The sequence below is a fragment of the Astatotilapia calliptera genome, chromosome 20 (genome assembly GCF_964374335.1).
Source record: "Astatotilapia calliptera chromosome 20, fAstCal68.1, whole genome shotgun sequence".
In the NCBI taxonomy this organism is placed as follows: Eukaryota; Metazoa; Chordata; class Actinopteri; order Cichliformes; family Cichlidae; genus Astatotilapia; species Astatotilapia calliptera.
The window spans coordinates 26,550,827-26,576,751 of record NC_137441.1 but is presented as its reverse complement, the minus strand read 5'-3'; the positions used below and the strand labels follow the sequence as shown (position 1 = coordinate 26,576,751).

Sequence of the window (25,925 nt, the reverse complement as noted above, 5' to 3'; positions counted from 1 at the left end):
TGACTAATAATATGCAAGTCATTGTTGCACGCAGCGCTCTCTCTCCGTCACATCGGGTTGCGGTGTTAGTGAGTCATATTTCAAAACTAAAGGCTTGGATGGGATTCAGATCGAGTGGAGAGTTTTTTCTTTTCTTTTTTTTCCCCTCTTTTCAGGGTGCTGTGAGATGGGGTTGATCGAGTGCTTATGACTGTGTACTTTCTCACTGTAGCAGCTTGACTGATTTCTGAAAAGTCCCATTAGGAAAATACAGTGGACTGAATACCAGGACTGAATACAGAGTTTCTTGACTGTAGTCGGCAGCTGGCTGCAGCATCGAAGAAACGCACGCACCGGCTACAGCATCCATCTCTCGTGAGGGAATGTGTGTCTATCAAAGATGTATAGGCCATGCTTGGGGAATGTGGAACGGCAGATATGGCACCGAGACAAGGCAGTAACCGGAGATCATCAGCAGGGTCCACCGTGTTCAAGTAAAGGATGAGAATAAAAAATAATAAAAAACAAAAAACTGGTAGGGCTGTTTTTTTTTTTAAAGATTCTTTAAAAACATCAAATGTGACATGGATTTAATATCTGTGGTTTTCACCGAGGTGCCTTCTTTTTGGAAAAAAAAAAAGAAGGGCCTTGAAAGAAAAGGAATTTTTTACTGTGAACGGAGGTGCGGATAAGAGCAAAATATATAAAACAAAAATGAAAACAACATATTCATTTTCTTTCCATATAAAAAGCGATGAGAAGTATACAAAAATAGAAAATAATTACAGCAGGAGACATGGGCGCTATAGAGGGTGCGGGTGGGAGGGTTTCTTTTTCTTTTTCATTGCTTGCGATATTTCTGTCTTTGCTGGAGTTATTTGGCGGCGGAACAGTGTAATATTCTGGGGCTGTTTAAGGCGTCCTCCACCAGGTGGAGATCCACCCCGTCCACCACCACGTCCTTGATGCAGCCAACGAAACCCGTGCTGTAGGCCTTAGGCAACCGGCGGGCAACCGGCAGCTCCTCCAGACCACCTGAGGAGGGACAGGAGACGAGGTTACTTTGACTGTGAGTCACTGAAAAGGTTATTTCAGTCAAATCAGCCAGCAGTTCCTTTTTAACTTTAAACTTTTCTTTTTTTCACCTGCAGAAAAATACTTTGCACAACTAGTCAACTAATCTTAAAAGTCAGTGTAGTGCCCCTTTAAAGATCAAACAGCGGGATAAGGGTTCGGCTTTTGCAACGAATTAAACTGGAAATATCCATCAAATAGCCAACCTTTGAAATATTTTGGTACAAACTACAAAAGCAGCTACATGGTTTTGTCAGGTTGTATTACAGCCTTTGATATTTTTCACTATGACACCAGCTGATGGACATGACAGGATGACAGTGTATTTGTCAGACTGCCGTGATCAAAGTGAGATGGAGCCTAGCACGGCAGTCACACAGAACTGAAGTCAGACAGAGAAGAGAGAATGTTCTTTTAATTTGACACGGTGTATAAAGTACTAAAAAAAAAAAAACACTAGAAAAGAAAGGTGGTGACGGAGTATAAAATGATGAATGCTTAACATCCTCATTATTTTTAATTTGTTTCCATCTTTGGTGCTAAGTGCTCACTGCCGTGCTGTAAACTCCCCGTGTATCACATGTCCATCACTTAGTCTTCTCAGCCCTCTGGCAGCCTTTGTGTATATAGAAGTCTGATTTCTTATACGTGCTGCTCTTTGCTACTCATAGCTGAGTTGGCCCTGAGGTACAAAACACAACAGCATCCTGAAAGCAAAAGAAAACTAAAAACAAAACATTTCAGAAATGGTCACTTTTTTTTTTTTATGTTGTTGTGTTTTTCGAACTCTGGGCCACCACTTGTATACAGCTGCTAACTACCCACTTCTTCTCGTACTTATTTCAAAGAAACCAAAAGCAGAAAATCATTCTTTTCCTCTGTGGCTCAAACCCCCCCACAGAAACGGAGCTGATGGTTTGCAGCAAGTTTGCAGATGTTAAAGGTAGAATCTGATCTATTGAACATTGTGGACTATGCTTAAAAGCTGAGTCTGTGCCAGGAAACCAACCAGTTTAAATAAACTCTACTAATTCTGCCAAAAAGAGAATTATGCTGGAAGCCTGTTGATGGCTACAAAAAGTGTCTGATCTATGGGCAACTTCCTAAGCCAATTATTAGTGGGGGTGTATATGTTTAGCCTTTATTTAAATATTTGTGATCCTGTGTGGTTTAAGAAAATACCAAATAATTTCAAACTTGTGCACCAAATTCTTGTTTTCTAAAGTCATTAAAGATGTATGGTGTAGAATTATCTCACCCTGGAAAAAGAACAGTTCTAAGAAATAATGAAAACACCCCAAACTACCATGATATTCATGCCCATGATAAATGCTATATAAACTTATGACCACAACCAGTGTTGGGAAGATTACTTTTAAAATGTATTCCACTACAGATTACAGAATACATCCCCAAAATGTATTTTGTAACGTATTCTGAATACTTTGGATTACTTAATATATCATCATGCTTTTTACAACTACATGAATGTACTATTGCTGTGTGATCTATTACTATTACTGAAGGCAACTCGCCATAACAATACCAAATAGATTTAAAATCTTAATATAAAATGAGTAACAGTAGGGTGGACATTAGGTAAAGCTGCACTTTTTGCCGCGATCTCGTATGGAAAACTATTCCGCGCGTATATAAAACAGGTCCGCGGCTCCGAACCGTAGTAATGGGACCTCTGGCTAATACGTTAGGTTCCGTGTCGGGCTCGTAGCTGAAAACTAGCTTTACTTTGTTGTCTGGGTCAGCTTTGCTAAGGAGAGACAGAGAGAGGCGTTGAAAGGCTGCTTCAACGGAATTTACTGTTTCGAAGGAAAACACGATCACAGTGTACAGTCGAGTCTAAATAGCTTACATGTTAGTGTGCAGTACGCAAGATCGACAGCGCACAATGTGCTTTGAGGTAGCAGCCAAGAAAGGTGAAGTTTGTGTCTGTGAACACCCGTGTGTACACTTGTGTGCACACCTGTGTGGATCGGCACACTTGTATTCAAAAGGTTTCTCCATGTAACGATCTGCTAGGGAGTGTGGGGAGCCATAGCCCCGTCCCCCAGGGCATGAAGCAGGTGGAGGAGATCCAGGCCCCAGAATACGAGGACCCACCCTCCTGGGAAGATCTGAGGAGAGCTCCAAACGAGAGGTCACCCAGCAGCCATGGAGCAGAGGCCAGAGGGGGTTGTAGTGACGTGCCTGCAGGCTCTGCCGGCAGCCAGCTGTGCCAGAAAGGACCGGGCCTCAGGCCCAGAGGCCGGTACATGGGGTGCCCGGTACATACATGAGCGCCCAGCCCCAGACACCAAGAACCACCAACACACCAACATCTGAGGGCATCGGCCACTGGCAGGGAGTGTGGTGAGGGGAGATAGGCCTCCATACCTCGGAGAGCCTGAGATGTTCCCAGAGAGGTGGAGTCTACGACCCAAGATGACATAAAGACACAGACGAACAGGCGCACACAGACACAAACATGCATTCCCACCTCCATATACACAAACAAATACTCGGCACTCACCCGACATGGAGACAGACACAAATAGACACTGTACACACATTCACACTCCCCAAACATACTCTATATGCCAGGTTCAGGTACCCCTGCCCCCAGAGGGGCAAACCGTACCCGGACCCAGGAGAAGCTTCTCGGATGAGAGGTGAAACGTCTTCAAACAACTTAAAGAAGTCCAGACGCTTTTCTTTCCAAGCTCCTTAGACTTCCTTCCTTGGACCACTTTTAATAGACACTGACCACTGCAACGGGGAACACCTCACAAGGGCTGCAGATCTGGAGATGCTCTGAGCCAGTTGTCTAACCACCACAATTTCACCTTTAGCAAACTCTCTCAAATCATTACGGGTGTAATTCTTCCAGCTCTCCTAATTTTTGGGTGCCTGCTCAGGTTCCTCTATTGATGGTGTTTTGAGCAAACATAAAGTAGTCATTAGTGTCTTTCTCACTAAGACAGTGTGAAACATCTTTATTCAGAATTATTTTGAATCTGTTCTTAGGGGGAGAGAGACCATAGCTTCATTTTCCATGCCTTACCTATTTAGCCCTCTTTTCTGTTTCCCTCTTTGGTATCTACAGGGTCAGAACCCTCCTGCATCCCTTTTCCTCTTTACTTGATGCCCGTGCGACTCATTTCACCCCCGCACCTCCATCTCTTCCATGTTTTGTGAGGCCGAGAGTTCACATTCCCGCTGAGCTCTTTACATCCCCTGTCCCTGCCCACATTAATCGGATTGTGTGCCTCAGAATCAGGAGTCGACAGGGCTAATTTCATGCGAGTTACAGATGAATTAATGATGAACAGCGAAAAGGGGATTTAAAAAGGGAGAAGGGCTCTCGATGGGAGGGCTACGTGAGGATTATATATTCTTGCTGCAGGGCTCGCTCAGCACCTGTTCCACTGCGCTGCCTCCCCATGTGTGTTTGTGTACGTGTACCTGAGAGCACGAGCACACCTCTTACATGCGGCGAGGCTCTTTAAATGTCACTCGGGCTGCTTCTCCTCACAGACCTGCGTCTTTTTTTCGCTGCGCACTGTGCATTTTAAAGAACAGTCTGACTTTATTTTGCTGCCCGTCTTCAATGTTATTTCCTCAGAATGTTCAATCCAGCGGTGCTGTGTGTGTTCTTTCAAAAACGATTTCTCTGAGCCAAGTTCAGCTTAAATTGAACTCGAGGTAGATAACGGGCCGACTTTGGTCATTTTCAATTCAGGAGAGCAGACAACTTTGGAGTTAGTCAGATAGCCTTTCATTTCTCAACTCAATACCTGAATAGGCTTGGACTTTTTTTTTTTTGCCTAAACTGCAATCTTTTTTTCACCTGCCAGAAGCATTGACTTCATTGCTCACTTTTTGGCAGCCCAACCAGTGGCTAGGATGAAAAAGCACTATTCTGCACAATTACAAGCATTGCCATGCTTTATGTATGGCATAGCTAGGCACATTTTCAAGTCTGAATTAAGAGTTCAACTTTTTCCTGCATGTGTGGCCACCTACCCAGCCAGAGTGCTCCATCTGTGTCCAGCTGTGTTGATGCCAGAGGTGATGACCCTGTCACCGGTGCCTCGTTGCCAACCTGTAGAGAGCCGTCTCGAAGTGCTCTAAAGAGGAGAAAGACAAAAGGAGAAGGGCACTGGAAGTGAGTACGTGTGTGTCACAGCGAATAGCTTTAAATTGCAGTTTCGTTTCGTTTGAGGCATCAAGACTCTATTGCTCGACTGCCAGTATACTAAGCACTCACATAACTGCCTTTGCCAAGCAGTGTTCTAAACGTGCCTGTCTACCAGCTAACAGATGCCGTTAGAGCACCATTTATTTGAGGTGCTCCATGTGGCGCATTAGCACACACTTAAGAATTGTGAAGACAGAGCTGATTTGAACCCCGCTAAAGTGGGCTTCCAGCAGAGAGACTGTCATTAGAGGCAAGCCACAAACACAGCTAGCTATGCAGCTTTGTGAGTCGTATGCCACATGCTGCGATTTACACCATCATTACCATCGAAATGATGTCATCTTCTCATGCGGTCTCCCTGTTAGTCTGGGATGAGATTTGGCCTAGTTCCTGTTTGAAATGGATGGAGCAGCTTTTCAGGGATCGATTATTCCCGCCTTACGTGATGAAACCGAACAAATTATCCCCCCACGTGACCAGTCGCCGCTATGCCGAACGTAAAATGCTCACCGACGATAATGCAGGGGTCGCAGGGAAGGTGTTGAGTTTGGGCAATGAATTTATTTTTAATGAAGAAATCCATTAAAGTGACATCACCATGGGACAGAAAAGTTCGGCACACTTCGTATTTTTTCTCTTCTATCCATTATTCATTTACTAAATGTTATTTTCTCTAATTCAAGTGTTATTTATTGTTCTTGCACATGCACCTACAGTCACTGGCCACTACATTAGGTACACATTTTCAACTACTTGTTACTTTGTTACACAAATATCTGGTCATACATGTCACCTTGGCATTAAGACGTAGCCTAGACGACCTACTGCAGTTCAAGCTGCGCATCAAAATGTGGAAGAAATGTGATTTAAGGGACTTTTAACATGGCGTGGTTCAGAAATCTACTAGGATATACCCACAAAGAAATCTCTTACTGATTCTCTGGCACGAAGAAATTATTTAGTTCTGAAGGCAAAATGGGGTCCAATCCAGTGCCAGCAAGTGCAACTAATAAATTCAATTCAAATTTTATGTATATAGCACCAAATCATAACAACAGTTACCTCAATACACTTTATATTGTAAGGTAAAGACAGTTTAAGAATACAGAGAAAAGCCCAACAATCTGATGACTCCCTCTGAGTAAGTGCTTTGGCGACAGTGGTGAAGAAAAACTCCCTTTTAACATTAAGAAACCTCTGGCAGAACGTGAGAGGAAGACAGGAAAGTGAGTGTCGGTGAGTGTCTATGCACCTGCTACAGGTTTGTATAGACAAGGCTCAACTGTATCAAAAACTGTTTATGATGTGACTGACTAGTTTTGTGGTAAGTACAACGTCATCTGTCCTGACAAACTGATCAAATAAATTCTGTTGTTAAAGCCACCCCCTTCCAGCTGTGGGCCCTTGCGAAAATTGTCACCTGCTGACTTTGAGAAAGTAACTCATGCATTTATTTCATCCAGGCTTGACTACTGGAAAAGTCTGAAGGGCATTTGTTTTTGCACTTTGCACTTTTTGCACTTGAGACCCATGTTTGGTAGTAGTACTAAGCTTATGCATTAAAGTGCATCAGACTCCACCTCCGGGTAGCAACACATATGCAACAGGTTTAGACTTCATAGTTGGCTGCATGGATTAGTGCAAGTTTGCACAATCTAAGGTCTCAAGCATTAAATCTGTTAATGATTGATTTCACACATTTTGTAATCTCTAAGTTACAAAAATGTCCCTGAGGTTCACTAATGTGTGACAAAACATGAAACTCCATGAACGATGAGACTTTTTCAGACTAACATCACATGCATTTTCTGACTGTTATGAAGCTTTTGAGTTTACATAAAACAAGGGGAATACCATAGGTATGCATATATGATATGTCTCGTGAGCCAAGTTTTTGCAGAGGCAAAGTCATTTTCCCTTCTCTGGTGAGGCAGAGGTTCTACGGTTTGAAAGTCCTAGTTGTTAAGATTATAGCAATTTAAGCATGTGGTATGTCTACAGCTGTCCTGAGAGGTCAACGACAGTTCAAATGCTCACAGTCTGCTTGGACCTTCGTCTTCACTGCTTGCAGCTATATCAATGTTATTCATACTGTATTTCTATTCTTTTAAATCAAGCATTCTTGCAAGTCATCTACAGAGCAAAATACAGTGATGTGTATGAAAGGGAAATACACATACAAATACGCATTCACGTTTCTTATTTTTTTTACTCATTTATTTCCTGCCTATGTGTGTGTGTGGATATTGCAGGATGTTCTTCCTTTTTGAACATTCATTACCGTGTCAAAGCAATTTGATGCATAATATCATCCTCATGCATGACCAGGCATGAAAATAACGTTAATCTGGAACTAATCAGAGTCATCTCAGTGTGAGGGATCGCTGTGTAGCCGAGGATTCATGCAGGAGATCACGGTGTGCAGCAACACAAACACAATATGGATTAATTCTAATCCTGGTCTAAATGTAAAAGCTTCCATCACTGATCCCCTGTTACCTATCGTCTCCCGTCTTACCTGCTGGCCTTGATGCGTATCCAGCTGTTGGTGTCAACACGCACAGTAGAGCGCAGCACCACGGGTTTGGAGCCCAGGTCATAGGTCATTTGGACATGTCCATCTACAATTGCTAGGGCAATGTAGTCTGAGCGCTCCACGCCCTTTCCGCTCCACAGCACCAGACCCTGGGTCGTGTCAGTTCGGATGCTTAGTTCAAATTTGTTCACCAGCAGAGCCTTCTCGCTAGAAGGAGAGAAAATACATGTTCATTTATTTGTCTGCTACATCAGAAAGATTTCTAATCTTTAACATACCTATGGATATTGCATATAGGAAGCAAGGGTCCTGTGCTGTCGTCTCAAAGGTGCATTACCTGTGATGACATCTGGTTCTATTTGCTTACATATTTAGAAAGAAAACTTTGTAGCTTTAACTCTGCAATCACATGCTAACAGAGTTACCGGGATTTTGAAGGAGAATCAGGATGCTGGGTGAGTAGCAGGGGGCTGTTTCGCTATTAGCTTTTCTACATCCTACTGAGCCTGAACTGCACTGCTGCCTACTGCTTCCTTTGTTGCTTTGTGCATTGCTCTGTGTGTGTTGTTTAGGCAGCTGTTTGATCTCCCGTCTCTTGACTGCTACAGCTGCCAGGGTGATTTGGATGCAGAGACTAGGAGACTTCCCTTCTATCCTTAAGAGGCACTGTAAGCCACTGTCACCGCTGCGCGAGAAAAGTACACAGAGCAATGTGCCTCTGCTGAATTCGTGCACAGACAGACAACACCGCACATCCATGTCTGCATACAAACACACTAACAAAGGTCCTCCGTGAGTCCACCAGAGATACAGCAGACATCCAGGCAATCATACCTCATCATTCAGTCTCTGCACATTTGTTTGCACATCAGCAAAATGGAACTACTTCCAACGTCTTCAAAGGGTATTTAAACACAAAGACAGAGACAAGGTGAGGGCACGTACGACAAAGAACCAACAACACGTGGATTCAATTAAAACAAAAAACAAACAAAAAAACAACACCACAGACCTGGAGATAGATTTGACAAGACAAGACAGACAACAAGGCAAGGGAGTCAGCACAGCAAACAGGGAAGCACATGGGAGTACAAACAGGACAGGAAATGGGAGGGAATACAGAGAGAATGAGAATAGCAGCTCTCCTTAACCTCGAGGAGATTTTCTTCATTTTTTTTTCCTGTTTATCTTCCATTAAATGATGTCTAAACAAAGCAGCAAGATGATATTTAACTTTGGAGGAAATAAACTTTGAAAGCTCATGCCAAAAATGATGCCAGTCGCCTCAGCAGAAGCAGAGGGGGAAAAAAGGATTTTCTTTTCCAAAAACATGCTTAGGTTACAAACATCGACCCCCTTGATTAACCAAAACTGCTGAGGTAAACAGGAACACACACACACACACCAAAAAAAAAAAATTTCTCCAGAGAAAAAAAAAAAAACTAACAAAAAATACAGCTTAGTGAACCTTCTCCTGGCAAACCCTCAAAGAGCTTACAGGGCCCAATAAATCTCCACTGGAGCGGATTGTCAGTGATAAGGTCAAGGTTATTAAAAGTGCTGAATATATCATGAATAAAACAACGGCGGCGCACAGCGCTCTAGATCTCATATACACCGCAGACTTCATAGATTTCTGCTGTGATGCTGTTTCTTTTTGGAAATGGAAGAGTTTTATCTTCTCGGATTTTTTTCAAAGCTGAAAAAGGCCTCTCAGGGTGTGGACCTACGTTTCAACTCTAGGTGGCAGTAGTGCTTAGAATAATAAAAAGCCATGTGGGAGGACAGCTATTGCAAAGAGACTGCAGCTCTGGATGGATTTGTGCTGTTATCAGAGCTCTTAACTTTTTCAGAATTTATTGAAGCATATGCAGAGGCTCTTTGCCTTTCGTATTGGTAACTCTATCTCAGTAATGGAAACAGTGTTGTCTCTGCGGAGGAGGATTTAGCCCTGTGAGAGGTCGACGAGGGGTTGTCTGGAGGGAAGGGGAGGAATGAGGAGGTGATACGCAAGCCGACAGCACCACATTTTTGATAGCTTTGAGAGACTCACCTCTGGTCGGATGGGTTCTCCAGAGACTCGGGACTTAAGGGAGCAGGGGGAGAAAGTCAACGGCATGCAGTGTAAGCGCAAGGGGCAACAAGGAGAAAGGGAGGGAGGGAGGAGGGGAGGGAGGAGGTCTAGTTTAGGCCTGGAGCTGCAAAAAGCATAACTTATCTGCTCTACTACAATATCGACCACGTCAAGTCGATAACAACTGTTGTGTGATCATAGGAAGAGTGTAGCTTAGCCTTGATAACACCACAACCATAAAAAGGTTCTTAAGGGAACCGCTGAGATTAAGATGGATGACTAACTCTCCAAAATGCCTTGGGATCAAGCATTTTTTAAACGAGTGAAGCATCAAGATTAAGCACATTCATGGTCAGTGTCCACTGAGGTGCAGAGCCCGCTTTAAGTCAGCGTCCAATTATTGACCAGCTCCTTTATATTTATGGCTCTGCACGCTACAGTGCTGCACCAATTACCTTCTGTCCAGAGATGAAAGCAGCGAATGAGAAAAATTGGGCAATTGTCCAAAAATGGGGTCAAGCGCGTATCAGTTGAGAGTCATGGCCAGATATGATTTGTCTCTGAAATAATGGAGCTTGAGCGTAATCGACCTGAGCTTCCAGATATGGAGGAGGAGGAGTGATCAAAGGGGTGCTGTAAATAGTAACCAAAACATTAACCCAGGGTTAAAGTTTGACATTTTGGCCTTAGCGCCACTTAATGGCCAAGAAATGTATTCATTCCTTTTACCAGATCAAATCCCACCCAATTGATTGTGCTCCTTTAGAGTGCTGCACCAAGAGCCTGGTATGGTTAGATTCACCCTCATTGTGGCTCGTAGTAAATGTGACATCCATTAAACTTTTGACAGTCTGGCTTCAAGGACCGCTGTCCCCTGCTGCTAAGTGAGATTGATGCCCATGGCTACACACTGAGGAGAGAGATCTCAATTGGAGGTCTAATCTACAAAGGGAGACAAATCTGTGATTAACATGTCACAGCCTTTCTGTACAGTCGACTCTGTAATTATTCACAATTACAGTTAGAGATCTGGCAAAAATGAAATGACAGAAGCCCTGGCATGGAGTGGAACTCTGGGCGGAATCCAGTCGGCTTAATTTGAGCCGAATTCTGCTTCAGCGCTTTTTAAAAAAAGAGGTTACTTACCGAGCTAATGAGCAGGAAGAAAAACCTTTAATAACTAAGGCATGACCGAGGGTTTTCCCGCGCACAAACTCCACAGGCACCAGAAACTAGGTTGAGTTGTATTTAGTATAACCTCCTCTTGTAGTTTTCAAGGGGTCTCATTCATTTCTCACATTAGCGCTTAATGCCATTCAGCATAAAGCACGTGGCAATTCATTTTGTTTATGAACGAGCTACAACCATGCATAAAATATTGCACATTCTCAGTACAGCAATTCATTTTCTCGGAGGGCTGTGCACAATGCTTATCATGCAAACATTCATGCTTCCCTTTGCACTGAAAGGAAAAAAAAGACAGGAGCTAATGACAATGCATGATGCATTAAAAATAAGGAAACCTGTCAAATGAAATTATGGATATGGGCCTTGGATGTGAAAATCTGGCTTTAACGGTTAAGATGAGTTCTGTGTGGATATTAAGACGGGAAACTGAATGTGCTTTAATCTTTGCATTTGGGTTATCAAACATGGATTTTTAAAAAAAATTTTTTTTACTGCTGTTAGTCGAGCTGGATTTGAAACTTGGGTAAATACCCAGTGTTAAAGTCTACTTACTCTGGGATCTCATTGGTCAGTTGGCTTGAGTGAAAAGGAAAGACAGTGAAGGACATTCACATGAAACAAAGACACATGTGGACAAAGACAAGGGAGGTCAAGGACAGAGGACGAACAACTGGAATGCTAACGCCATCAACAAGCAGCAAAGACACATCAAAAGGCACACACGGATATGTGATTCTCCAGCCAGTTGTTTCTGAGTGAGTGTGAGGTATGAGCGTCCACGGCAGCATGATGATCTGCACACCGTAACCCGGTTTTCACACCTCTGAGTGTTTGTGTGAGGAGCTGCGAGTCGAAGATATAGAGCCGCTTGACGTCGTTTCAGGCTCGTCACATAAACATTTTTGTTTATTCCAACCTGGAGGCGCTCTCTTGCCAACCTTGTAGATGGATGGAAGACTAAAAATGTCTCATCAGTTGCCTGAAGTGAGTGGATTGCTGTTTTTTTTGTGTTTTTTTTATACAACAGCCCCAGAAATCATTTTCCAACTACGTCATCGGCTTTCTTTCCCCATTACGGGGAGTTAAAATTGAAGCCAACACATCTTTGAAAGCTTGATGAAAAACGGTCATCCACACATGATGACCACATCAAAATAGGATGAGAAGTTTAATCATGTGTGTGCTTACTGTTCAGCATCAGTGCGAGCTACGGGGTAGACCACAGGGCGAACCGAGCATGCTCTGGGCAACACTGTGATTGTTAACTGTCTCGCTAATTAGTGAAATCCTGTCAAAAGCGTAGCGGGACTTGCCACAGACAGAACGATGAGCTATTAGCCCCAGCGCTGATGATATCATCAACACTGTCATCACAGCTTACCACGGGAGAAGATGGAGGGGTTATTTGGCTAATAGCTTCTACAGCAGAGATGGTGGATGATGCTGAACGGACTGTAGTCTTTCTTACCTCCTGGTAACAGCGTTGTGGTACTCGATGAACGTCCGTCCGTCAAAGGCGATGGCCTCGGTCTCGCCAGCAGACTTCTCGTGGATGGCTGTGAAGGACAGGGGCGGGGCGAGGAATGATGAGAGGATGAGATCGCACCAATCAATAAAGATTCAGTTATCAGAGCCGAAGGCAATGAAGTGTGAGCATGGGGTAGGTGGATTGGTGCGTTGGCCACACGCCCAAGGTTAATGGCAAAAGCAACGACTGAGTATGTAAGACAGATTGGCCCCGAACGAGCGCACGTCTGGCAGAGTATCACGAAGATGATGAAAGGAATGCGCAACCCCTTCCTTTCATAAATATTCAGTTGACACAGTTCATCATTTTCGTAAGTGCCGCGTTAGTTTGAGATCAATACATAATGAGAGTGACATAAAAGAGACATCACATGTCTAATATTGGCATTATTACCTCGCAATGGCAGAGCACAATGGAAATAAAGGTCTTATGAGCAGAAAAAATTGAGACTCATATTTTACCTTCTATAGAGGCAAGCCAAGAACAAGCAGTGTTACATGAAGCATCACTGATTTCAGTGCCACTCATACTATGCTTTAAAAGCAGCCCAAAATGCTATGCTTCTGGAGTAAAACCAGATCATCTTGGATGAGGAAATAGAACAATTTGTACGGTTACAGTGATTCACTGAAGCCGTGCAAAAACATGATAAGGTGATCTCAACCCAGCAAGTATTGTTAGCCACTGGCTTACACAAAGAGAAATCGCACTGGTCCTTAAAGTAGGGGTAGGAAATGTGTTTAAGAACTGAGATTTTCTCTGGTTCATTCACTCGGATTAGGATAAAGCCAAATGTAATGTATGTGTTAGGACAGATGACAAAAGATGGCAGCGGTACTCACTGTTCTGGCAGTGCTGCCCTGAGAAGCCGCTGAGGCATTCGCAGTTGTAAGTGTCCAGCTGAGGTTTGCAGCGGCCACCGTTGTGACAGGGCTCCCTGGAGCAGGGGTGATTCTGGAACATGGCTACGCTGCTGGAACGCAAGGCATTCTCCTCCCTGAGGATGGGCGTACCCATCAGAGTGATCTAGAAGCAGTGCACACAGGGCGTTATCAGCAGGTGTTACCTCAGTCTGGCTTCGAAGACGTTTACGAAACAAAAAGCATGCATCTCGGCAACTAGCGACGTTCTCGCTAGTGGCCGCATATTTCAAAAGGCACCGGGAGGAAATAAATTGGATCTGAGCCACAGTGGAGAGTCATATTTGGGATTTCTGAGATAGTACATCACTAAAATCAAATATCAATTATTAAATAAGCAGCAAAATAAAAATGTGGAAAACATCACGATGACTCAGTGGTTTGATTGTACTTAACCAGGGATGTCAAACTCATTCTACATCGTGGGCCATCTTTGATCTTTGATCCTAAGCGGGCCGGACCAGTGAGACTCCTGAGATATTTTAATATAACAAAAAGTAGTGCAATTTCATCAATACAGCTTTTCTACATGTTGATTTTGCTAATTTTGGCTTAAACTGTAGTAAATAAATCTGTAAAAATAGAGAAAAAAGTCTGTCAGCTCAATGCACAGAAAGTCTTGTAATAAAAAAATGGAAAATATTTGTTAATTAGAGAATGTCTTTTTTCTTTTCTTTCTTGTTTTTTTCAATGTAAAAATCATAATTTCTGTAGTCTAATTGTTAATCTCTTACTTATTTACTGGTGTAATGTGAATGTCCACACAGTTAAAATGTGCTCCTTCACATTTTCCAAAGATATTCTGTGGGACAGATTTTTTGTCAATCTTTGACGGATTGATACTGGCCCCCGGGCCTTATGTTTGACAGCCCTTTACTTATTAGTAACCAGGCAAAAACAAAATCTAAAAATATATTAAGATATTTTTTTCTCCAGATGTTGTTGAATCCTGTTTGGAGCAAAGAAATATAGGATATCATCCTTTTCTGACTAGGCCACACCCATTTCACACCAAACAGGATTGTGTTGTCTTATATATATATATATATATTAAAAAAAAACACAGCTCTTGTACGCAGGTGTCTTCTGTATTCGATCAGTTATTTCACTGAGGTTTCACTGTTTGTCTTTGTGTTGACCTTCAATAAAGAACAGAGCATACTGGACATAATGTGCAGTAAATACATGCTACATAGTTCAGTGGGGCTAGCTTTATAGCAGTGTGTGTGTGTGTGCGCGTGCGTGCGTGCGTGCGTGCGTGTGTGTGTGTGTGTGTGTGTGTGTGTGTGCATGCGTTTGGAGACAAATCAACAAAATCTTATAAACACTCCTCATTTACTATTTTTGAAGACATGCATTTATGTAATAGTCTTAGTGACCTTTCTTTGAAGTGCTGCATTTACAATATAATTCTTGTCATGCTCGTATGCCTATTACCTCTGATAAGTCGTTTAAGGTATTAAAATTATCTGATTAAATTCTCGCCTCCTTAGCACACCACTTGAAGATTATCATTTACCACTCTTGATCGTTATCCAAAGGAACACATCCATGAAGGGTTTTGTGTTTTCTGCCGAACCATCCTTAAATCTAATTATGGCGACACATCCTACAAGTAAATAAATGCGTACAGTGAGGCTGTAGATTCAGTTTAACACGCACCTCTGAAGACGAATCCCCTGCTGCTGCAGACCGAAAATTGCCTCCGAAAATTACAACACGCGTGTTAAACAGTACACCAGACTCGGAATACTTCCTCATAATTAATTATTCCCTACAGGCCAAGCAAGACAAACGCCACATTTAGCTTTTGATTTGCTCGAAACTGTCAAGGGAAAGTTTGGAGAGGATAACTAATGACAACTTTGCACAAACAGTAACATCCAGCCTTTGTTCTACCAAGTTATTTTTGGCACTCTGAGATGAGATTTTTGCTGGAAAGTGGAGGAAGAAAAAAAAAACTGGAAAGTTGTCAGGGAAAGATCTGAGAATAGCAAAATGGAAAGACTTCAAAAATGTGCATTCTATTATTAGTGTGCACTAATCCAAATGAGCACAGCCACTGTCCGTCACAGAGTGAGCTCATAATGGAAAATTACTAATGCGAGGGCTTATAGCAGTACAGCGAGTAACTTATCGCTGGACTTTGCTGCTGTATGTCTAAGGTCATTAAAATAACATAGAATCGAAAATATGAGTTAATGACACATTAATTCGTTTACAAAGAGACATGTATAAATTTACCTGCTGGACTGTTCCCTTGAAGCCTTCCGTAAGTGCAGCGGCTCTTGCTAGTCGGCTGTAATCGGGAGCTCCACCAACAAAAAGAGACTCTTTCAGGTTAAGATCTACGTGCTGGTTCTGATGAGAAAGGACACAGACACGTTTCAGCTGATGAGCCAGCGATGCACCCCGCAAAAATAGCTCTACATCTACCTCTGTATGTCTTTATTGACTCTTTCCCATAACCCATCATCAACTTTTCTCAAGAGTTTCCTATTCAGAACATATTGGTTTATACTTTTACCGCAGTCAAGGGAGCCAGGAAATAAATTGCATCCTTTTACCCAAGATATAAAGACTGAGATTAATACACATACCACATTTACAGACATGTCACAAATGTCCCATAAAAAAAGATTTAATACTAAAGCCAGCAGAGGCTTTAACTGAACTTCCTTGCCTTCCTTCCACGCCAATACACTTGATACATTACAACATAATTGATTTCTGTGTCTCTCAGAGAGAGTGGTCAATTATCCTCTATCTGTGCGACATAAAAAGAGACTACAAAGGAAAATCAGAAGCAGGCTGGGCTGGAGATATGGATGGTTCTTTACAGACATCTCTAATGAATGGCTGATTATAAGCACCGACCTTTCAAACGGTTGAGTGTGGAGACACATTAATTGCAATTCATTTGTGCAGCAGGCGGCTATGAAATTCGATTCTTTCCACCAAACCTTTGGAACAATTGCTTTGCATTAGCAAGGTGCCTCTTTGCTACTTTTGCATGGGAGAACTGGCCCACTTCAGAAGGAAGGAATTAATGATCTTTATTTTATGTAGGGCAGTAATTGCCAGAGGGTTAAAGTGGAGTTAATTGTTGTAAAAATGATGGAAGGGGCCAAATAAACTGGCTTTGTGCAGGCAAGCTGGCATCAGGCTGGCTTTTATTTAGGATGGGATTTGGAGTGCGGGAGGCTGTGGTGCTTGGCTGAAGCCCGGGGCTGTGTCGCTGCACCTTGAGCCGCTTCCAGCTGAGATAGAGCAGAGACTTTGGCCAAAGCGGCTGGACCCAGTTGTGGCTGTTGCCTCTAGGCTTTGCCAAAAGTTGTCACCAAACTGTAGGGCAAAGATGGCCACCTCAGGCTCTGTATGCAGACATTACTGCTCTACAACACCCATCTACTCTGCAGATAGAGTTACAGAAACATACTGCACCTTCCCTGAGATCTTACCCCTTCATAGAGTGATACTCTGGAATTTAAGTACTCACTATCTATGTCAAGCTACACTTCTATGACGCTAAGTGAAACTGCATGCAATGGAATGGTAGATCATGTTCTAAGTTTTCCCCCTCTTCCAGGTAATAATAACCACCTGTTGAAAGAGGATGGCTGGTTCCATGGGGTGATTCTTGCTCAGTGATGTTCAGTGAGACTTGTGTCGTAATGGGTAAAAGAGTGAGCGAGTTCATGATATTATGGAGGATTGTTCTTGTGCATAAAAGTGAGAGCAGATGACAAAAGAACAGCCAGGCTTGGCTTAGCACCTCACCGTCTCCTACGGTATATATCCTCCTCGCCTCCCATGTCTTCGCTCTCACTTTCCGACAGGCACGCGGCACTGGCGTGATATCCCCGCCTACGGCAGACTAATGAAGACGTTTCTTTGTTGCTAAAAACAATGGCCATCGCAAAGATGGCTGCTTCTTTTCCTTCTTACCTCCCACCTTCCCACCCCCACAGCAGATGGACCGAGGTGAAAGCCAAACCTTGTTCTTTAGGAGCATCTCCTCTTTGGTGCTGTGTGTGCGTTTATGAGCTTATGAAAATGGCAAAGTTGTTCTACAGAACTGGCACCTTTAAAGCTGCCTGCAGCTCTGCAGAAGTACCCTTTTTTTGGTCTGTGCAGTTGTTGCATGAAGAGATGAGGGTAAGAGGACACAGCGAGGTGGCTCAAACAAAATGCGGGGCTGAGGTGTGACTGGGACTTGTCTAATTACCTTGCGTGATTTCTTATTTCCAGACAGCACATCATAGAGAAGGAAAGAAAATAGGGAGGAAGAGAGTTATTAGGGTAACTAGAAAGTGTCTGTGCACAAAGGAGCATGCAGATCTAGGCAAATGCAAAAGCTCACAAAGCACACACGTACTATAACACACGCACCTGCAAGAGTATTAAAAAAAAAAAGCCGCTGTGAAGCACTGACATGTGAGACAGACACGTTAAACAAGAATATAAAATGTGGACAGCACACCTTTGCATTATATACATACACACACATGAAACCACAAAGCTGTGCAAGTGCGTATTTACACTAGAGAACATGAATGCAAATAAGACAGTAAGTCTAAGAAGGCCGTGCATGAAACATACGATGCCATTAGCAAAAGATGAAAAGGAGGAAAAAAAAAACACTTCATGGATGAGAGTCTATGAATAGTGCCACTTAACCCAACCTCATTTATAGACCACAGCCATTCAATATGAGGTGAAGTAGATTATTATTTCTGTTATCCGAACCTTTGAAAGTTTGTAGTTCATTACGTCAGCAGCCTGAACAGACTTTGAAATGAACATGCTATATGCATCCATATATGTTCCTGTGTGCGACCACCTTTGATATGATATAGGTTTCTCTGAGCAAAGCGTATTGTAACGCCTTCCTGGTTCTTAGCGCTGAAGTGGGAGAGAATTAGCTTAGAGCAATACTGGATAGGGTCTCTGCAATGAGCTCCATAACTAGTCTCAGCTCATCCCTTGCGTCCTACCAGCCCCCCACTCATCTTCGCTTTTCCCTTGCTCTCTTTCTTTAATAAGATTTTCTGCCTCCGTTGCTGGAGTAAAACACAATTACCATACGGACGATGGGGAGGCAGAGGAGGGGTGACTGAGCAGCGAGAGAGAGGGGAAAAAAAGAAAAAAGCAGTGTTGCATCTTAGAGGAAGTTGATGGAGTTGACAGAGTGCATGTTCACAGTCACAAATTACACTGTTTAATATAATTGGATGACTTGCAGACTTATCAAACTATTAGATCGCCTTCATTTGGAACCATGTACCTGCTTTATTAGTCTAGTCGCCGGGTTTAAAATTTTCATTACGCACTCTCTCGCTGCTGCTATCTCCTTGATCTGCCTCCACCTCCCTAGGCAGCACCCTCAAAGGCTGGATTTATGAAATTGACTGTATACCAGCAGAAAAGGCTGCTTTTTGAATTTGGTAGGTAATGCTAACTTTTATCTCTAGAAAATCAGGAAGCTTGAAGAAGTATTACAAAATTAAGACTGCCCCTTCTATATTTACAGCTCTCCCTCTTGCATTGCTGGATTTCTGGAGATAGCTGCATACTTTAGGTTAGAACAAACTATACGCTCTGGGACTGTGTACAAAAGAAATCAGCAAAACTGGGTAAGCAGTAACTTGGACACTACTTATAACGGCATGATGTGGCGTAGATGAGGCATAGGCACACAGAGGGGTATATACACATATAAATACAGGCAGACATAAGGGTAAGGATAGCACTGGCCCCATGCTAAAAGCAAGATAACCATTAGCAGTAGCTTGGTGGGTTGCGGTTTTCTTACTGGTGCCTCTCCTCGGACAGCACCCTTCTTGTTCACCATGATCTCTCCTTTGCGGTTGGAGCGCTCCAGGTTGATGGTGTTCCACACATTCAGCTGGATCCGTTCTTTACTCCTGAATCACACACATGCACAGTTTTATATTTCTCTGTTTTCTTGTTTGATAACTTAAACCCTCTTAGATTCTCAAGTCGTGGTAACCTTATGGTGGCAGGTCCCTTCCCCAGGTCGTAGCGAAACTCCAGGAATCCACCGCTCAAGGACAGTGAGATGAAGTCTCCTCTTCCATCTGATTTTTGGCCGTTGTAAAAGATCAAACCATTGGAGTCGTTGGCCATGAAAACCACTGTCATGCTAACCTTTTGACTGCAGATGTAACAGAAGCAAAACACACACGTGAGTTTAAGAGGATCTCCTAGAAACATCTCCTAGATGTTTTTCTGTGTCTGGTGCATCAACACTGTTTCTCCAGTATATAAAGACATTGTATGTTCTACATGCTCACACTTAGACAGCATTACTTGTTTCCGTCATTGTCAGTTCAGTCCAGGCTTAAAGAAGGGTGTTGGCTTTAGGCACAGAACAAGCTCAGTCTGTGAGACCTACGTGGTATCCGGTGTTCAATAATACATGTGGGTTTCACACTGAGGCATGGGACTTACCGCAGATCGTGCCCGTACAGATGTAGCCCCTTCAGCTCCAGGTAAGAGTCTCCGTTGAACAGTGGCATGTAAGCCCCTTGCCTCTCAACCACTGGGGGGAAAAAAAACAAAGAGACGGTATTGAACCGCAGGTGTCGTTTTTGCTGCTGACAAAATTGAAATTCAGGGATAGTCAGTACATCTTTGAAGAGCCTGTCAGCATTAAGGCGAGAGATGGATTTGTGTTTTTATAGCTTTTGGGATTAAGACTTTCTCCTGACGGAAATTCAAACAAAAAAATTAAATAAATTAAAAAACCCTTATGTCAGACTGATTACACAGCCCGCCACTGTATAACAAAGGACCTTTGGAGACATGCGGAGTTTAACACCACAGCCTGGGACCTATCAAATAATGTGGCTATTGTATTTTGGCAGGCCTTTTTACAAATTCATGTCTTAGCAACAGGGTCTACGTCTGGCTGTCCCGTCTTTTGGCTGTCTGGAGTGATTAGGACAGGCACTGTGCCATCCCGCTAACAAGTAGCTTGACATTAAAAATCATTCAAGTGTCACTGTGGGAGTATGTGTTTATGGTGTTGCTTGCAAAAGCTACAATCACTGAGAGGAATGTGCCACGCTAGATGCTCACACATATACACATACCTATCTATGTAGCCGGCAAGAAAGCTTTTACTCGTAATTGGCTGGGATTAGTCAGGATGGGGAAGGGAGACATAGAAGAGAAAGCTAATTAGCTATTGTGCAGAAGACTGCTAATGATGATGACGGCACGCACCGCGCAGGAGACGGAAAAAGAGTCTGGTGCACGCAACAAGGAATCCTTTGCTAAAGTGAACACTTTAAGAGCTTCTCAGAATGTAGTTTCCTATAGAGCAAGTCTGGAGGGTTTTTCTTGTTTTTTACCTAGCGCTCGAACTGAAAGCACATCGATCAATAGGTGAGCAGAGGGCAAGGCATTGGAAGAGGCTGGATGACCAGGAAAGCTGCATGATGCGTGGGTGACTGAGTTTGACGACTAAGAAAATTTCCGTCAAGTTAAAGTTTCCACAGCTGGTCTTTGGTCTTTAAGTCAGAAGCGGCATTTAGCGAGCCGTTGCTTCTATTGCTAAGTCAGTGGCAAGCTCTGTGGCAATTTTGTTGATGGTGGAGTAATGACACCCAATTAGTACTTCTAATAAACCCACAGTATCAAAAAATGAAATGGCAACAAGCAGCTTGAATACACAAAAAAGAAAATCTCACACAAAGACCTAGCTTAATGTAACTGACAAGCCCCCTTTTTTTGGTCTGTGTGTGTACTGCCTCAATCCTAATGATTGTGCTTCCATCACTAAATTGTAATGATTTACACTATGACAGGGTAAAAGCATTGAGTAAAGTAGGCCATTCAGTACTACTGGAACACCCTTGAGAAAAGTCCTTGACTGTGAATATTATAGCAGCGAGCTACACTGACAAACCCCTGGTGGAATTGAAATGGAAGCCACAGCTCAGCTAAACCTGAGTGCACACACGCGCACATGCTAAGATACAAACACTTCATATTACGACCAATTCACCTTCAGGCTTCTGATGAGAGCGCTCTAAGCTACCTGTCTTTTTAACTGTTCTCAGTGCAGCCCTCAGAGGGGATGTCCGCCTGGCTGCCACCTTATCTCTGAGCTCCTCTCGGGGGCTGACACTCTGGCTGACTGACGCTCCCATTAATCACCGCGGGCAGGAAGGACTGATGCGATTAGTCATCTCATTGATTCGTGTGAAAAAAATAGCCTTTTGGAATGGGAGACGCTCCCGCTCACATGGCATTGATTTTGGTTCGCCTCAATTTATTTTAATCACCTGCTAACTTGGACTCGAGGCGAAGGAGAAAGAGGCTATTCCCATCTGGGTTTTTTTCCGAATTCCCAGGGTTACAAGGTTGCGCGTTTCTCTTTTGTTCAGGATTTGCATCGGAATATATTCTTTTTAATTCACACTTGCAGAAGTCAACTTCTGCAAGCATTCATGACAACATCTACAAAGGAAGGGAGGGATAAACATGAGTAGACTTCAGAATGCCACACCGCCCAAAGTGCTAATGATGAACTTAATGATAATAATAATAATAATAATAATGGATACTTTATTGATCCCCATGGGGAAATTACTTGTTTTTCTCTGCATTTGACCCATTCACTCAGTGAAGCAGTGGGCAGCCCACTAAGCAGGCGCCCGGGGAGCAGTGTGTAGGGACGGTACCTTGCTCAGGGGTACCTCAGGGTAGCCGTTAAGTGGATTCGAACCGCCGACCTTCCGATCATGGGGCGACCACTTTACCTACTGAGCTATCCCTGCCCAAAAGCAGCTGAGCTGTGCTCCGGTCTTTTTCCCAGCAGCGGCCTGGTTCTGCCATGTGAAACTAAGTACCAACAAACATGTTTGAACACAACACCTGTGGGCAGAAAGGCAGGGAGGGAGGCTGCATCCTACCCACTAACAAGCGTAGCAGAGTCGATGTGGTGAATGGCCCGACGGGGCCAATCATCTACCTCAGTTCTGTATGCCACCAACCCTCCCTTTCCCTTCCACCCTGAAGGCTTTTGCACCCCCCCCCCCCCCCCTCCCTTCTTCTGCATTTGATCTCCTTTTTCGATTCAGCGGGAATGGAAATGTCACAGAAGAGGGAAAATAGGCATGGAGGAGGGTGCTACACAGCAGACTCCAGACCAAAACTCTGTTGTGTCCGGGAGAGATTACCGTTCTCGCAGTGTCTTCCTTCACGTCCCATGGGGCACTCGCATTTGTAGCCTCCCTCGGGCTGTGCCTGGCACTGGGAAGACGGATGGCACCTGGTGGGGCTGCACGGGTCGTGGACGTCGGCACACGTTAGACCTGGATGTAGACACAAAAATGTCAGAAGGGAACCACCAAGGAAACATGCAACAAGCGCCAACGTATTCAACCACTGACTCTTTTGTATTCCACTTGAAACGAGGGGAAGACAGAAAAAGGAGAGAGAAGCGGGTGTATGAGGATTTCCTCTGTAATAGAGGTCATTTTCTAATAGGATTTAGAAATATTACACGTCCAGATTAAACAGTGGAGAGCCTTCCTGCCACGCGGCCATGTTTCTAGGCCAACGCCAACTGTGGGAAAGGCTAGCAGGCGTCTGGTGGATGATGGGTTTGCCCTCTGCCACAGCCCATCTGAATTCACCCGTTATTACTTTAGCAGTCAGAGCCTGTGGTGAGGCGAGTGCTTTAATGAACCCCATCCATGCTGAGCTCACAGGGCTCCCCCGTTTTCCTCACTCCTGCGTTTGGAAGCTGTATTTTATCCTCCACTCTTAGCTCCTCACCACCATAGCTCTTTTTCACATCTATTCTTCCTCTCTCGTCTTTTTAACTCTATTACTCTCTCCCCTCTCGCATTCATCCAGCTGTCCTGACATGCCCTCCCTCTAACTACAACTCTTCCCGCCCATTTGTTCTGTCTTCTCTCTTTCTGCGATCTGTCCTGTTCCTTCGAGATAGCCAATCTCGGCCACTTTTAAATGGACATCGTGACAAAATTAACTTCAATCTGAGGGCGCAGGCATCGGTCCAATTCTCATTAACACCATTTGTTGTACACTGGGTTGCTAGCATAACTTCTGTCACAGCAGTGCTTCTTCAGATTTACATGCCTCCCCAAGCTTCTCAGCACCAACAAAAACATAAAGGCAACAGTAATACAACGCAATACTTTATTGATCCATATTGTATATTCAAGGAAAATGGCTCTTAAACCTCGACTGACAGGTTGTTTCAATAACCATTAACCTGCCCCCATTTGTGGGTGAAATCCTTTACTATTCGAGCATAAAAGTTAGATCTGACAATTAAATTGCTTCTTGTGTGAAACTTTCCGCGGTAAGCTGCAGTATAACCAGCGAGGGGCACGCTTGGCTAGGCCCTGCTGGTGTCTGCTCTTAACTATATTCTCTCTCTCAGCTGCTTGTTAGTTGCCATCTGCTGGAGGGAGAAAAAGACGAGGAAAGGAACAGTGGAAGGAGAGATAGGCCAAAGGCCAATCACAGAGAATTAGTTCAAAGTTTTTCGTGTTCCTTGCACTGCGTCAACATTTAAACTCCCATTTCTGTGCTGGACACACAGATTTGATAGTGTTTACAAAATGACTTGCAGCGCTGCTGCTGGGGGCATGAGTTACACTGTCAAATTAGCCTGTCAAGCTTACTTAGGATTTGTGAGTCAGGCATGACCACAGTGAATCCCTGTGGAGAAGGCAACACTGAGATGTATTAGCAGAATTTTAACTACAAGGTGTTAGGAAAGTTTGAAGATTACATATGAATAAGGCATATTTTCTACTTATTTCCCCACGCTTATACTGGAACCAACTTCTCAGAACTCCATGACTGTCCATAACTATTAGGAAAATCTGCTCAGCATCTTACCCCAGAATCCTTTGCTGCACTTGCAGTGGAACATCTCGGCCTCCTTCACCTGGCAAGCACCGCCATTCTTGCAGGGATTTGGCAGGCAGGGGTTGTTGCCGCATTCACCCACCCCGCTGCCGTACAGACTTTCGCCCCCGTTCTCCTGCAGGTTGAGGTTCCGGTTGTTGACATCTAACATGCGGATGCAGCCCACCAGACCGACTGCCAACCCTGTCCTCTCCTTTACACTGAAGACAGACAGGGGGGAAAAAAAGTTACACTACTAAAGCTAACTGAATCACACTGAACCTGCAGTGAAGAAATGCCATACTCTATGAAGTATTATTAATACACTTCATTATATTTTCATAAAGGAAGAGCTAGATGAAGACTTTTCCAAATTCACCTCGGATGTTGACCTTTTTTTCTCGAACATCTGATCATTTCTGATCAAAATCAAACAAACTGGTTAATTACTACTATTACTGACACCGGCTTTGTACCAGGGATGCCACAATATCATATCACATAATTACAATCATTCACATAAATGGCATTATTTTAACCATAATTCCAAAAGAAGTTGGGACACTATGTAAAATAGGTGTGTAATTAAAAATAATAATAAAATAATAAACATTTTATTTATATCACTTTCTCATATTTACCTCATATTTTATTCACAGGAAAACATGTGAAGTTAAAATGCACCATTTTAATTAAAACAAAAGGTCATTTTGATTGTGATGACAGCAACGTGTAGCATCACAAGAGAGACCAGTTTCCGGACTTTTGGGAGAGGAGAGTTATCCCATTTTTGTCTGATATAGGATTCCAGCTGCTGAACAGTCCTGGATCTTCTTTGTTATATTTTTATTTCATCCTCCCTATCGCTGCCAGTTCCACAGGCACTAATGCACCTCCATAGATCTCCTCTTTATTCTGGCGGACACAGCGTCCATGTTTTCCAAAAAGAGTGTCAAATTTCAAATCGGCTGATCACAGAACAGTTTTCCATTTTGTCTCAGTCCATTTTAAAGCTTTGACCCGGAGAAGACGACGGCGATTCTCGATCATGTTCACATATGGCTTCTTCTCTGCATTGTAGAGCTTTAAGCAGCATTTGTATAGTTAAAGCTCAGACACAGTGATTTGTGTAAGTGTTCCTGAGCCTGTCCAGTGATTTCAACATACTGTGCCCCTCTTAGACACCCTTTTTAAACCCAATCACGTTACCGACCTCTAATATGATTAACCTAATTAGTTGCAAAATTGCTCCTCCAGCTGTTTCTTTTTAGTACCACTTACTTTTCCAGCTGCCCCTCTCCAAACTTTATTGAGACACTTTGCTGCGATCAAATTGTTCGAAGACAAATGAGCAAGATTTTTCATTAATCAGTAAAATGTTTCCTGTGTTTAGATTTGCAAGTCACACTGTCCCAACTTTTTGGGAATTAGGGTCGTACATTAATTGTACACGTATAAATAAACAGGTCAAAACACCTTCCATCAAAACAGTGTTAACTAAAACAATATTA

General features: G+C 43.3%; 1 protein-coding gene across 4 annotated transcripts in view; it reads right to left on the bottom strand.

Moving 5' to 3' along the window:
- Window positions 1-627: 627 nt before the first annotated feature.
- agrn (agrin) overlaps window positions 628-25,925 on the bottom strand; it is a 257,870-nt gene continuing 232,572 nt past the window's right edge. For 2 of the 4 annotated variants that reach the window (XM_026153154.2, XM_080295222.1), the window contains 13 exons: window positions 24,406-24,635; window positions 22,707-22,841; window positions 19,969-20,059; window positions 19,508-19,672; window positions 19,310-19,421; window positions 15,739-15,855; window positions 13,417-13,600; window positions 12,515-12,602; window positions 11,599-11,622; window positions 9,838-9,870; window positions 7,767-7,991; window positions 5,074-5,177; window positions 628-1,014 (listed from right to left, as the gene is read on the bottom strand). In XM_026153154.2, coding sequence (XP_026008939.2) covers window positions 854-1,014; window positions 5,074-5,177; window positions 7,767-7,991; window positions 9,838-9,870; window positions 11,599-11,622; window positions 12,515-12,602; window positions 13,417-13,600; window positions 15,739-15,855; window positions 19,310-19,421; window positions 19,508-19,672; window positions 19,969-20,059; window positions 22,707-22,841; window positions 24,406-24,635 — 1,669 coding nt within the window. In that variant the 3' untranslated portion in view covers window positions 628-853. The remainder of the gene's footprint in view (window positions 1,015-5,073; window positions 5,178-7,766; window positions 7,992-9,837; window positions 9,871-11,598; window positions 11,623-12,514; window positions 12,603-13,416; window positions 13,601-15,738; window positions 15,856-19,309; window positions 19,422-19,507; window positions 19,673-19,968; window positions 20,060-22,706; window positions 22,842-24,405; window positions 24,636-25,925) is intronic. The other 2 variants (XM_080295221.1, XM_026153157.2) reach the window with 2 other exon arrangements.